The sequence below is a fragment of the Malurus melanocephalus genome, unplaced genomic scaffold (assembly GCF_030028575.1).
Source record: "Malurus melanocephalus ecotype Western Australia unplaced genomic scaffold, MMel_1.1 scaffold_40, whole genome shotgun sequence".
NCBI lineage: Eukaryota > Metazoa > Chordata > Aves > Passeriformes > Maluridae > Malurus > Malurus melanocephalus.
Window position 1 is genome coordinate 174,036 of NW_026623272.1, and position 10,867 is coordinate 184,902.

The following is a 10,867-nucleotide window of genomic DNA, read 5'->3' on the forward strand; positions in this document are numbered from 1 at the left end:
CGCTCCTATTGGCCCAGCCGCCGCTCGGCGCCGCGCACCGGTTCCCTCCCCCTCGCGAGAACAACTTTATTGAGCGCTCGGAGGCGGGCGCGGACACTGTGGGGGGGTGGCTGGCTCCGGAGGTCGCGGGTTCGAGGCTGCCTCCCCTCGCTGCGTACGCCGCACCGAAATCACCGGAAAAAGAAACATACACAGTGAAACAGCGTGCATGGAGTTGCTTCTCTCTATTCTCCCCTTCCCTTCTTAGTCATCGCTAACYCTTGCTGCCAAAACCCTCTGTGAGCTGATTCCTCGGGAGGTAAAATGCGGATAACGATTTCATCCGGCTTTTGCCTCCTATGGCCAAATACACGAGCAAACTCACAGCCAGCAGCTACTCTGACCATCACCAGTGCAGCGGTGTCCTGAGGGGTCTGCTGTGTTACGTCCCCTCTTGGTCACACACACACAATACCGTTAAAGCAGATATTGCTAATGTCAGGGGATTTATTSGGTAAAATCTGGGAACTGGGAATTTAATGGCTCTGCAAGGGTACATCCAGCAGTCTGCTTGTGCAAGAGATGATGTCTGGACCTTGCCTCTCTGTTCCAAAACTATCACCCTTCAAAGCTGAACAGATTGCCCCATTAACACAGCCTCTATTTCAAAAAAAATCCCATGTAAGAAGCAGTTTCTAGGCCAGASGCAGCGCTGGCACAGGCTGCAGTAGCTCCCCAAAATTGCAAAGTGCATACGGAGGGTCAGGGTGTATCCTTGCCTATCGGTTCAGTTCGAGCGGAGCMCCTGGCCCTGGAATGGGTGCCCTGSTAGGACAGAYGCCTTGGTGGGACGGTTGTCCTGGTGTGATGGCTGTCCTGGCAAGGTGGGTGTCACCCCTCCCTGAGTCCATCCAGGCTCCCAGGGCACCTTTCCAGAGCGAGGAGGAGAGTCCGGTTCGCTCAGAGACCGGCACTGGTGTCCCCTGGGGCGGGATGGGGGAACAGCCGCCCTTTGGCCGGGACCGAAGGAAGCGGGGACAGGCGGGGTCCGAGTAGGAGAGGGGACAAGCCGGGTCCGAGTAGGAGAGGGGACAAGCCGGGTCCAAGTAGGAGAGGGGACAAGCCGGGTCCGAGTAGGAGAGGGGACAAGCCGGGTCCAAGTAGGAGAGGGGACCGGCCGGGAGCCGGGGCCGGGCGGGCGGCAGTGCTCGGGCAGGCAGGTGGCAGCAGATCCCTGTGGAACGGCTCGGTGGCGCCGGGAGCCGCCCGGAGCAGCCGTTCCTGCGGCGGGACCCGGGTCCTCTGCACGGGGCACGGGTGGCACGGGGTGCTGTCCCCTCTATGGGTGCCTGTCCCTCTGCACTGGGTGCACAGGGCGCCTGTTCCCTTGTCCCCTCTACATGTGATGCCTCTACCCTGCATACTGGGTGCCCACACCCTGAGCATAGGGTGCTTCTTCTCTCTGTGCCAGGGGCGGTTTAGACTGGATATTAGTAAAAATACTTCACTGAAAGTGTCGTCGAGCACGGGAACAAGCTGCCCGGGAAGATAGTGGAGTCACCACCCCTGGAGGGATTTAGAARACATTGGTTTACGAGTGGGATTATCAATCCTGGGGTAGCAGCTGAACCTGATGACGTTAGAGGGATTTCCCAACATTTCCAACAATTCTAYGACTCTGTAATTTCCCCTCCGCACTAGGTACATTTCCCCTATGTACCTAGAGTATTATCGCTCCTGTGCACACGCGCCTGTCACCTCTGCACAAGGTGTGTTAGCACTGGGTGCGTGTCCCCTCTGCACACAGCGCTTGTCCCCTCGGCACGGCACGATGTCCCCTCTGCACACAGCGCTTGTCCCCTCGGCACGGCACGATGTCCCCTGTGCACACAGCGCTTGTCCCCTCGGCACACAGCGATGTCCCCTCGGCACAGAGGTTCCTGTCACGTGTGTGCAGGGTGCTCGTCCCCTCTGCACACAGCGCTTGTCCCCTCGGCACACAGCAATATCCCCTCGGCACAGAGGTTCCTGTCACGTGTGTGCAGGGTGCTCGTCCCCTCTGCACACAGCGCATCGCTGCTCCGCACAGAGCGCACATCCTGCCGGCACAGGACACGTGTCCCGCCTGCACGTGGAGTGTGTCAGCGCCACTCAGGGTCACCGACATCCAGCATCCCTCTGGGATTCACACAATGACCCAGAAAAACAGGAACGAATCCAGCCCCATGGGCTGCTCATCTGGGAGTGCACCCACGACCCCCTGAGTGTCCAGAGGGGATGCGTGGTCACCTCAAACCACCTCTGCAAACTGAGCTGGGGTTTTCTTCGGAGGGCTGGRTAAAGCACATCAGCCTCTACTTGCTACCCTCATCCTCCCACYACACAGAGCTGTGCACAGGCTGAGAGCACTTCCTTCACAAAAAGTACTTTATCTTTCCATAGAAAATACTCCTGAGGGGACCAGAAAACCCCCTGAGACCACCTACAGGCAATACCAGGCGCTGGGTACATTCCAGGCCATCTCCTCACATGGGTGCCTGCACCCATTCCGCTGGTCCTGTGTCTTTCCTCACCCCGAATCCTTACTGGGGAAGCTGGAAAGGACACCAAGGCTGAGGGTCCCCACCTSTGCCAGACAGGCCTGCAGGCAGAGCCAGTAGCAGGCAGGGCAGGCTGGCACTGGAGGGTGCAGAGGTGTCTGCCCACGTCCCACCSTGGCACGCTGCTGGGAACGGGGAGCGGTTGATGCCTGGGGCTCTTCCTGTGAGGGGAAACCCCATCCGCTCCTGGCTTTGTTTCTGGTGCAGGATGCGGGTGCCTGGCTCCGGTGGGCCCAGGCTGCAGCCCCTCCGCTGCAGTGGCCGGGATTGCAGCCTTGCTTCACATGGCTCCAGCAGCAGCTCCATGCCAGTCTTCTTTACCAGCAAAGCGTATTCCCATAGGATTTATTGTTTGTTAAATGCATTTAGGGCAGGGCAGACCSTTAAAACTCACCCCCAGCACTATGTCTCTGTTGCAACAAGCYATGCTGGGAGGCTGCTTAGGCAAAGATGCACTAATGCAATAAGGCAACACATTTAAAAGGCAAATGGGTGCTGAGCTGGGTGTTGCTTGTCTCACTGGCAAAGCTGGGTGCTGAGCRGTCTGGGCACCCCTTGCAGAGCTATGAGCTGAAGCTGGGCAAACCTTTGGGGAAGGGGTGACCCTGGATCATCCTGGATGCCTGGACCATCCCTGGGCACTGGTATTGCCACGCTCCTCCTATGCAGACACCCCGCCTTGTGCCACCCAGCCTAGCAGAAAGGACTATAAGGGTACCCAAGTGGCCAATTTTGCTGCTTTTTTTAATTTGTCCTGTCCCTGGTGCCTTGTCACCAAGAACTGCAGTTTTTCCTGCCAAGCAGAGCTGTCCCATTGCCCAAAGAGGCACAAAAGAGGTGAGTGTAGCAGGTCTGGGAACCTACTTCTGTGGTGGGGCACACCCAAGAGACGTGTATGGGCAAGCAGGTGCCTAAAAAGTGACTCTTTCACTTGGCAGAGACTTTCGGAAGTGAAACACAACCCRTGCATCTTCCCACTGCCCTCCCTCCCCCTCCCAGCAGACACCCCTCATCCATGCAGCCAAGTGCTATGGTTATGATTACCTGCCCTCCTGCATCTGGAGTCATTGCAGCTCTAAGCAAGGTGCTCCCCAAAAATGASCCAGAAGAAGGTGCTTGGAGGGTATGCCCACAGCAGGAGCCAGGCACTAYAGCTGGAGCTATTTGGCATGGGGAGGCTGCAGGGGAAGTGTCCCTTTGGGGATGGATCTGTTCTGCAATGGACTGGGCTTTGCAAAACAGGAGCTCTTGAGGAAGAGAGGTTTGTCCCCACTATAATTTGTCCAGGTGCTCTCCTGCAGCAGCTCAGGGCAGGCGTGCTGCTGGCCCAGGTCACCCTCCCATCCATCACACTTGCTCTCACAAGCTCTTTCACCAGAGAAGCCCCAGCGTGGTGCAGAGGGACCTGCCATGAAGCCAAAGAAGGCCTGGAGGGGACTGCAGCCCCTCCTGCCATTGCTTGCCCACACCCCATGGCATATCACCTGTCCTGCCTGSGAGACCAGCATCTCAAAGATGTCCAGAGCCACCCCACATGCAGGATGAAGTCCATCCCATACCCTATGAAGGTMCTCTTCTCCCCCAGACAGGTGCAGAGCCCACTTAGGGAAGGACATGGGGGTGTTTGTGAGCAGCCCTCTCCCACCCCACAGTGACAGTTTCCACACAGGTGTCCCAAGCAGCAAAAATGCTCAGCCTCCAACACAGCCCACAGCACTCGTACTTCCAGATAAACTMCTTTATTTCCATCCAGTTTCACCACTGGTACAGAAAATACAAAACATGAAAAACAAAAAAAAAGAAAAAATAGGCTTTTCTCTTCCCCCCACCCCCCATCCCCGAAGCATGCCGGCTATTTACAGGCAGAGGCGAGCGGCTCAGTGGCAGCAGCTGCACTTGCTGCTGGTCGGCTCCTTGCACACGCAGCCCTTGGCGCAGTTGCTGCAGCTYGCGGGGCAGCAGGAGCAGCAGCCTGGGGGGGATACAACAGTTAGGAGGTAGGTGGAAGGGATTGGAATGCCATGGGGCAGGGGCACACGATGGAGAGTGGCAAACACCACCTCTGCGTGAGCAGGGCTGATCCCAATGGATTGGAGCTCTCCATGAGGGTCCTACAGGGCAGGGACAGCATCCGAGAGGGAACTGCGTGGTGGGGCGTCTCAATGGGCATGGGGAAAAGGGAAGGACCCCATGACAATCCTACAAGGTGAGAGGGGAAGTGGTGGGGTCTCTGTATGGGGTCCTACAAGGCAGGAGGGGTTGTCTACAGGGCAAGAGTTGGGACGTCCCGATGGGAGTCTGACAGAGCAACAAGGAGTTCCCCTGTGGGGCAGGAAGGTGTCCATGGGCACAGGGCAAGGAGGCATTCCCCTATGGAGCAGCGAGGTGCCCAGGGAGCCCCACACTGCAAGGAGAAGGTGCCCTATGGAGCAGAGWGGTGCCCATGGGTGTCCCACAGGGCAGTGGCAGCTCCCTCCAAGGGCACAGCCGGGTTCCCCCTCCCTGAGCCCCCCACTCACTCTTGCGGCAGCTCCGGCAGCGGCAGTTCTTGCACTTGCAGGACCCGGCGCAGGAGCAGGAGTCACCTGGGGAGCGAGCGAAGGAGAGCGGAGTCAGCCAGGAGTCGGGCAGGCGGGAGGCAGGCGGGAGGCAGCCGGGCAGGATGGGGCACTTACCGGCGGCACACGTGCAGTCCTGGGGGTCCATGGCTCGGCTCGGCTTGGTTTAGCTCAGTCTAGCTCGGCTCGGTGCGATGGGGATGGCAGCAGTGCCGACCAGTGCCGCCCGCCCGCTATTTATGGGGCAAGGCGCGGGGCGGTGCAGGCGCTGCGCACGGTGCAGCGGGGCCGCGGGCACCGGGCCGTGCTCACCGGGGGCGGTGCCGAGCCGTGCCGAGCCGTGCCGTGCTCACCCTCGGGCCGTGCTCACCCTCGGGCCGTGCCCACCCGGGGGCCGTGTCCTGCCCCGGGGCCGTGCTCACCACGGAGCCGGGCCGTGCTCACCGGGGGTCGTGCCGTGCCCTACCCCGGGGCCGTGCTCACGGGAGGCGGTGCTCACCGCAGGGCCGTGCTCACCCCGGGGCCGTGCCCATCGTGGGGCCGTGCCCATTGTGGGGCCGTGCCGTTCCGTGCCGTGCCGTTCCGTGCCGTGCTGTGCTTACCCGGGTCACCTGTCTGCTCACCCCCACCCCAGTCCCACCTGCGCCTCCCTCCCCGGCAGGGTGCTGCACCCCGGGGGACCGAGACGCTGAAATGCGCAGGATGTGGATGGCATGGCACTGCCACCAGGTCCTGCACCCTTGGGACAMCCCCGTGACGCTGTCCATGTGTCCAGCACTGTGGTGCAGTGRTGTCCCCCATCTCAGGGGTAACTATGAGGTCCAGGGGGCTGTCACTGAGGGTGAGAATTGACTCTTTCAGCATCCCACTGGAGAGTGGGATGGCCCTGGGCAGCCCCCGTGGGGCTGGAGGGCTCAGATGGCCTCCCAAGAGGGGTGAATTATAGAACACAGAATGTCCTGAGTTGAAGGGACTCACAGRGATCATCGAGTCTAGCTCCTGAACCTGAACAGGACAACCCCAAAATGCACACCCTGGSCCTGAATGTTGKCCAAACACTTCCTGAGCTCTGTCAGGCTTGGTGCAGTGACCACTTCCCYGGGGAGCCTGTTCCAGTGTCTGACCACCTGCAGGRTCAAGAACCTTTTCCTACCACCCAGCCTAAATCTCCCCAGACATAGTTTCATGCCGTTCCCTCGGGTGAGCATRGGGATGCAGTGTGCTAGCTTGGCATTGCCAGCAGGGAGCTGCTGGGAATCACTTTCTCTTCCCTGTCAGTTTTCCACCTTGTCACAGGGTTTGTGTGCCAAGTGGCTTTCACCACCTCACACGTGCCCGTGCCCAGTTCAACATCCAGAATGGAAAACTGTGGCTGGGCCAGGGCCAGGCTGTCCCTGTACCTGTACCCACTGCTTTTGGTGGGGTCACCGATGGGGCAAGCCTGGGCTCAGAGCTGGTGCTGTAGTCGGGGTCCATCCCTGCTGAGCCTCGGCCAGCGGGCTCTAGGACTCCAGGGCTCCAGGGCTCCAGGACAGGTTCAGTGACCCAGGGGGATTGTGCCAGGGAACGGCTCGTGCTTGTTTGCAAAAGCACGGAGTTGTTTTTTTCCTGGCAATGTTTGCCGGCAGCAGCGAGGCGAAGCCAGCAGGCATTGCACACGCCACCGGGCAGGAGGAAAGGTGGAATAACCCAGCACGTGTGGTGTTACTGCACATAAACASGRGTTGTGAAATCGCTTTCCTCCCGGACACCCCRGCGCAGTGCTTCGGGAATGTGCTGCCCCCGCGGCCCCCCCGCAGCAGGGCGGGTTCTGCTGCCCCAGTGGTCAGGGAAGGGAGAGCCCCGACCACCCAAAATGGGATCGAGCACCCCTACAGTGGGGAATGACTGTGCGGGGCCAAAGCTGGGGGAAAAGCAGGGGAATTCCCAGATTCCTGGCAATCCTGCACGTCTCATATGGATAGGCTGTGCTGAATCCTGGGACACGTTGTCCCAGGCCATGTCACTGTGAGCGGGAAGAGGCAGCACAGCATCCCCACAGAACTGTGTGTGAAGCTGGGATGGGAAAACAGCCTGGAAAATACCTGATTTCCCAATCTAAGCATTTCCACTAAGTAATGAGGTCATTCTGCARGCAGGACAGGGGGGAATGAATGAGTGTCCCCTGAGCCATGCTGAAATGCTGTGCCAGACATCAGTGGGGAGAAGAGAGCTTGGATGGGTCTCCTACAGTACTGCTGATACTCCAATTTCCCAGGGCAGGTAGTAGTTTAACACAAGTGTGTTCCCATGTAAAAAGAGTGCCASKTGCAATTYTGAWTTTAGAGCAGCCRTAAAGTGWGCCATGGAGCTGCAGCTGCCCAGCACAGGTCTCGGCTCAAAGTTGGGATGCTGGAACCCACATCTGCCCCCTACCCACAGCATTTGACAGCTGCTCTCTGTCACACTGCCATGGGGCACAGGGATGGGCTCAGCGCAGAGCTGTGGGGCAGGACCAGAGCAAACCCACAGGAGCCAGCAGAGCCAGACAGATTCTGTGAGCTTTGCTGGTTAAGCCATGTGTTTGGTGATCAATCCCATTAGGCACCTCTCCTTCACTCTTCTTGTGGGATCATCAGCAATGTTTTTGCATGGTTGGCACTTGCATCTCTCTGTGTTGGAAGGAATAAAGRTAACTCTGCTCTTTGCAGTGGAGTTTAGTGTGATTGCTCCCTGCCTGCTGTGTGTCTGCTCTGCCCTGCATTCAGCTGACACAGAGGTGGCCTTTGCACCCGTCAGAAATGTGGGGTGATGGCGACATCTCAGGGGACACCCTGAGGGAGGAACCCTCCTGGAGCAAAGAGGTATCCCCTAGGGATTGGCACTGTCAGCAGCCCATGGGCAGGGGTGCAGTGCTGTTGGCTGTGCCAGATTCCTGGCTGAGTCCCAGCAGTGTTGACTGGGTGTGTCAGGAAAGGTGTTGAACCTAAAAAGAGGCCATGAAGGGCTGTGTTTGAGGAGTGCGGGGACAGGCAGAACCTGCCATKTTCCTGGGAAGCAGCAGGGTGTCACATGGCACCTGGGGCGCAGTGTTCTGGCAGCAGCATGGCTGTGTTTGGGCAGGGTGAGCATCACACCTTGACGTGGCCATCGCAGTCATCACGTCCCATTGCGCGCTTTTCACCCTGGCATGGGCATCCCATCCCATCCCATCCCATCCCATCCCATCCCATCCCATCCCATCCCATCCCATCCCATCCCATCCCATCCCATCCCATTGCATTGTGAACACTGCATCCCTGGTATGGGCATTGCAAACCATAGTGGGCATCACACTCCTGTTTGGGCATCACTTCCCATCACAGGTACTGAATCCCATTGCAGGCAGTGCACCCTACTGTGGGGATCACACCCCATTGTGGGCACTGCACCCCATTGTGGGGAACCAGGTCACCTGAGGCTCCCCAGGAGCACCCAGCCAGGCTGGCAGAGGTGGCAAGTGGGTAAGCAGTGTGGTTCTTCCAGCCAGTTCAACTAAACTGCCAGGAGGAAAACGAAACCTGTTTCCCTGCCACCCCACCTGCCTGGAAACATTCCCCCTGGAAATGGGCAGGGCTGGGGCAGTTATTACAGTGAAAGCTTGTAATAATGAGATGCTCATTAGCCCTGAGGATTTCTGGTGGAGGAGACAGCATGGGATTTGCCCCTGGGTAACAAGAGTGTGGGAGGAGGAAAAAAAATCCCTTGTTGTGTAGGGAAAGTGTTAAGACAAGAGTCAGAAYGGAGAGTAGAGCCAAGACTGAAAGACAAGAGCAAAAATAAGACGCCGGCTCTTTGCCATGACCCCCCATGTGCACTGTCCTCCTCTCCCCAGCGAAGCCGCTGCATCCAACACAGAAGCGCCAAGTTCCTTATGGACCTTTATATACATATGACTTTATTTAGGTAGCTTATTACAAGTGACAAACACTAAAGAAATTGCAACACATATATATAAAAAAAAGACAACCAACATACACAATAAGGTTATTCTTCTTTGGCCCCCCGGATGTGCATCACCCCCAGATGTGCGGCCAGGGGTCCCCTATTTGCAGCAGCTGCACTTGGCAGAGGGAGGYCCCTTGCAGACACAGCCCTGTGCACACTTGGCACATCCTGCTGGGCAACAGGAGCAGCAGCCTGTGGGAGAGACAAAAAAAATATGAAGGACATTCTTGGGAATGTGTCGGGCTGGAGCTTGGGGGATCTCAGTGTTTTGGAAACCTCCCAGGTAGCCTTGCTGTTCCCTTTTTGCAGCATCCCCATCCTTGGCAGAGTGTCCCGGGGTGTTTGTGCAGCCGGGGCAACACTGGCTGGAGAGGCAGCAGGAGAGTGTGGAACCCCCAGGGGTTCACCAGGATTTCCCYAGTCCCTCTCAGCAAACCCTCACGGCACACGGCTCTGCTAGGGGTGACAGCATCGAGAGCACCCCAAAGAAATCCCAGTGCCGGTTTCCTCCCCAGCATCCCCTTGTGCTGAGCCTCAGATTGGGTTTGGGTCATACTGTGTAACTTGTATTGACTGGAGAGGGGGTGCGATTCACATTGGGGGAAAAAAACGTATGTGAGGAATAAACTGAACTCTGGCAATGCTGAGACTGATTTGATTCAGTGCATAAGCGGATGTGTAGTGAAAACCTCCCGTGTGTTTCTGCTCCCCCCGCCCGCCTCCCCCCCGTTCCTCGGAGGCTCAGGGATCCCTCTTACCTTTTTTGCACGATGTGCATTTGCAGTTTTTGCATTTGCAGTTGTCCCCGCAGGTACAGGTGCCACCTAAAACAGAGAAAAGGAGAAAAAGACGTTGAGAGGACGTGGTGGGAGGGGATACCCACAAGCCAGAGATCCGCGGGGGAGAACACTTCCTCCCCTCGGAGCATCCACTGATGCTTCAGCCTCGCTCAGARGGGAGGTCACGGCATTCGCAGCCGCTTCCCAGTGAGATATTCCCAATGTCACACCGCAATGCTGGATGCGGACTGCAGCTGCCGGCCCAGCCCGTACGAGGGAGAACACCGGGAATGGCGGAGGAGGCCGGCGGGCGGGAGTGCCGGTGTCACCGCGGGGACGGTGGGGCTCGCCCTGTCCCCCGGGATGGAAGGAAGCGCTGCCTTACCTGTGGCACAAGGGCAATCCTGAGAGTCCATGTCTGGCTGGGCTGGGTGCCTGCTGTCGGACGCGTTGGGCGATGGGAAGAAGCTTTGGCAGGACTCGCAGCCGCCTCCTATTTATCCTTGGCCAGACGAGAGCGAGTGCAAAACCTCCGCCCCTGCAGCCTGCGCACGGCTCAGCCCGGCGCCTGCCCCGGGCGCTGCTGATTCACTCCCCGGGCGGCCCAGCGTGACCTGGGGCTGCCGCATCCATCCCCCCGCTCCTCGGGGAGCAGTGGCAGTAGGGGTGCTGCCGGGGTGACCACCCCTCTCTGCTGAGATACTGGGAGGGGTGCAGAGAACGGCCAGATCTCATCACACACATGACACCTGTCTCAGAAGTGTTGGTCCACTCAACGGGGCTGGGGGCTGACGGGGGTGCACCCAAGGAGACCCCCGCAGTCCAGCCCTTTATTGACTGATTGATTGATTGATTGATTGATTGGCAGAATCAATCTGCCAATCTGACTTGGGGGGTACATTAATCCAGGGAGTGGCACCACTGCCGGGAAATCTCAGTGCCCACCTCTCAGAGCTGGCACAGTGGGGTGATGGGGAGTTGGCAC

At 58.4% G+C, this 10,867-nt stretch overlaps 2 protein-coding genes across 2 annotated transcripts; both read right to left on the reverse strand.

The window, feature by feature from the left end:
* Nucleotides 1-4,302: 4,302 nt before the first annotated feature.
* LOC130572689 (metallothionein-2) lies at nt 4,303-5,331 on the reverse strand. Its single transcript, XM_057364543.1, has 3 exons — nt 5,255-5,331; nt 5,099-5,164; nt 4,303-4,551 (listed from the first exon to the last, which is right to left on the reverse strand). The coding sequence occupies exons 1-3, from the start codon at nt 5,283-5,285 to the stop codon at nt 4,457-4,459; spliced, it is 192 nt and encodes a 63-aa protein (XP_057220526.1). The 5' UTR covers nt 5,286-5,331; the 3' UTR covers nt 4,303-4,456.
* Nucleotides 5,332-9,023: 3,692 nt separating this feature from the next.
* LOC130572690 (metallothionein-1) lies at nt 9,024-10,368 on the reverse strand. The gene is made up of 3 exons (XM_057364544.1): nt 10,268-10,368; nt 9,862-9,927; nt 9,024-9,295 (listed from the first exon to the last, which is right to left on the reverse strand). The coding sequence occupies exons 1-3, from the start codon at nt 10,296-10,298 to the stop codon at nt 9,201-9,203; spliced, it is 192 nt and encodes a 63-aa protein (XP_057220527.1). The 5' UTR covers nt 10,299-10,368; the 3' UTR covers nt 9,024-9,200.
* Between the last annotated feature and the right edge of the window lie 499 nt (nt 10,369-10,867).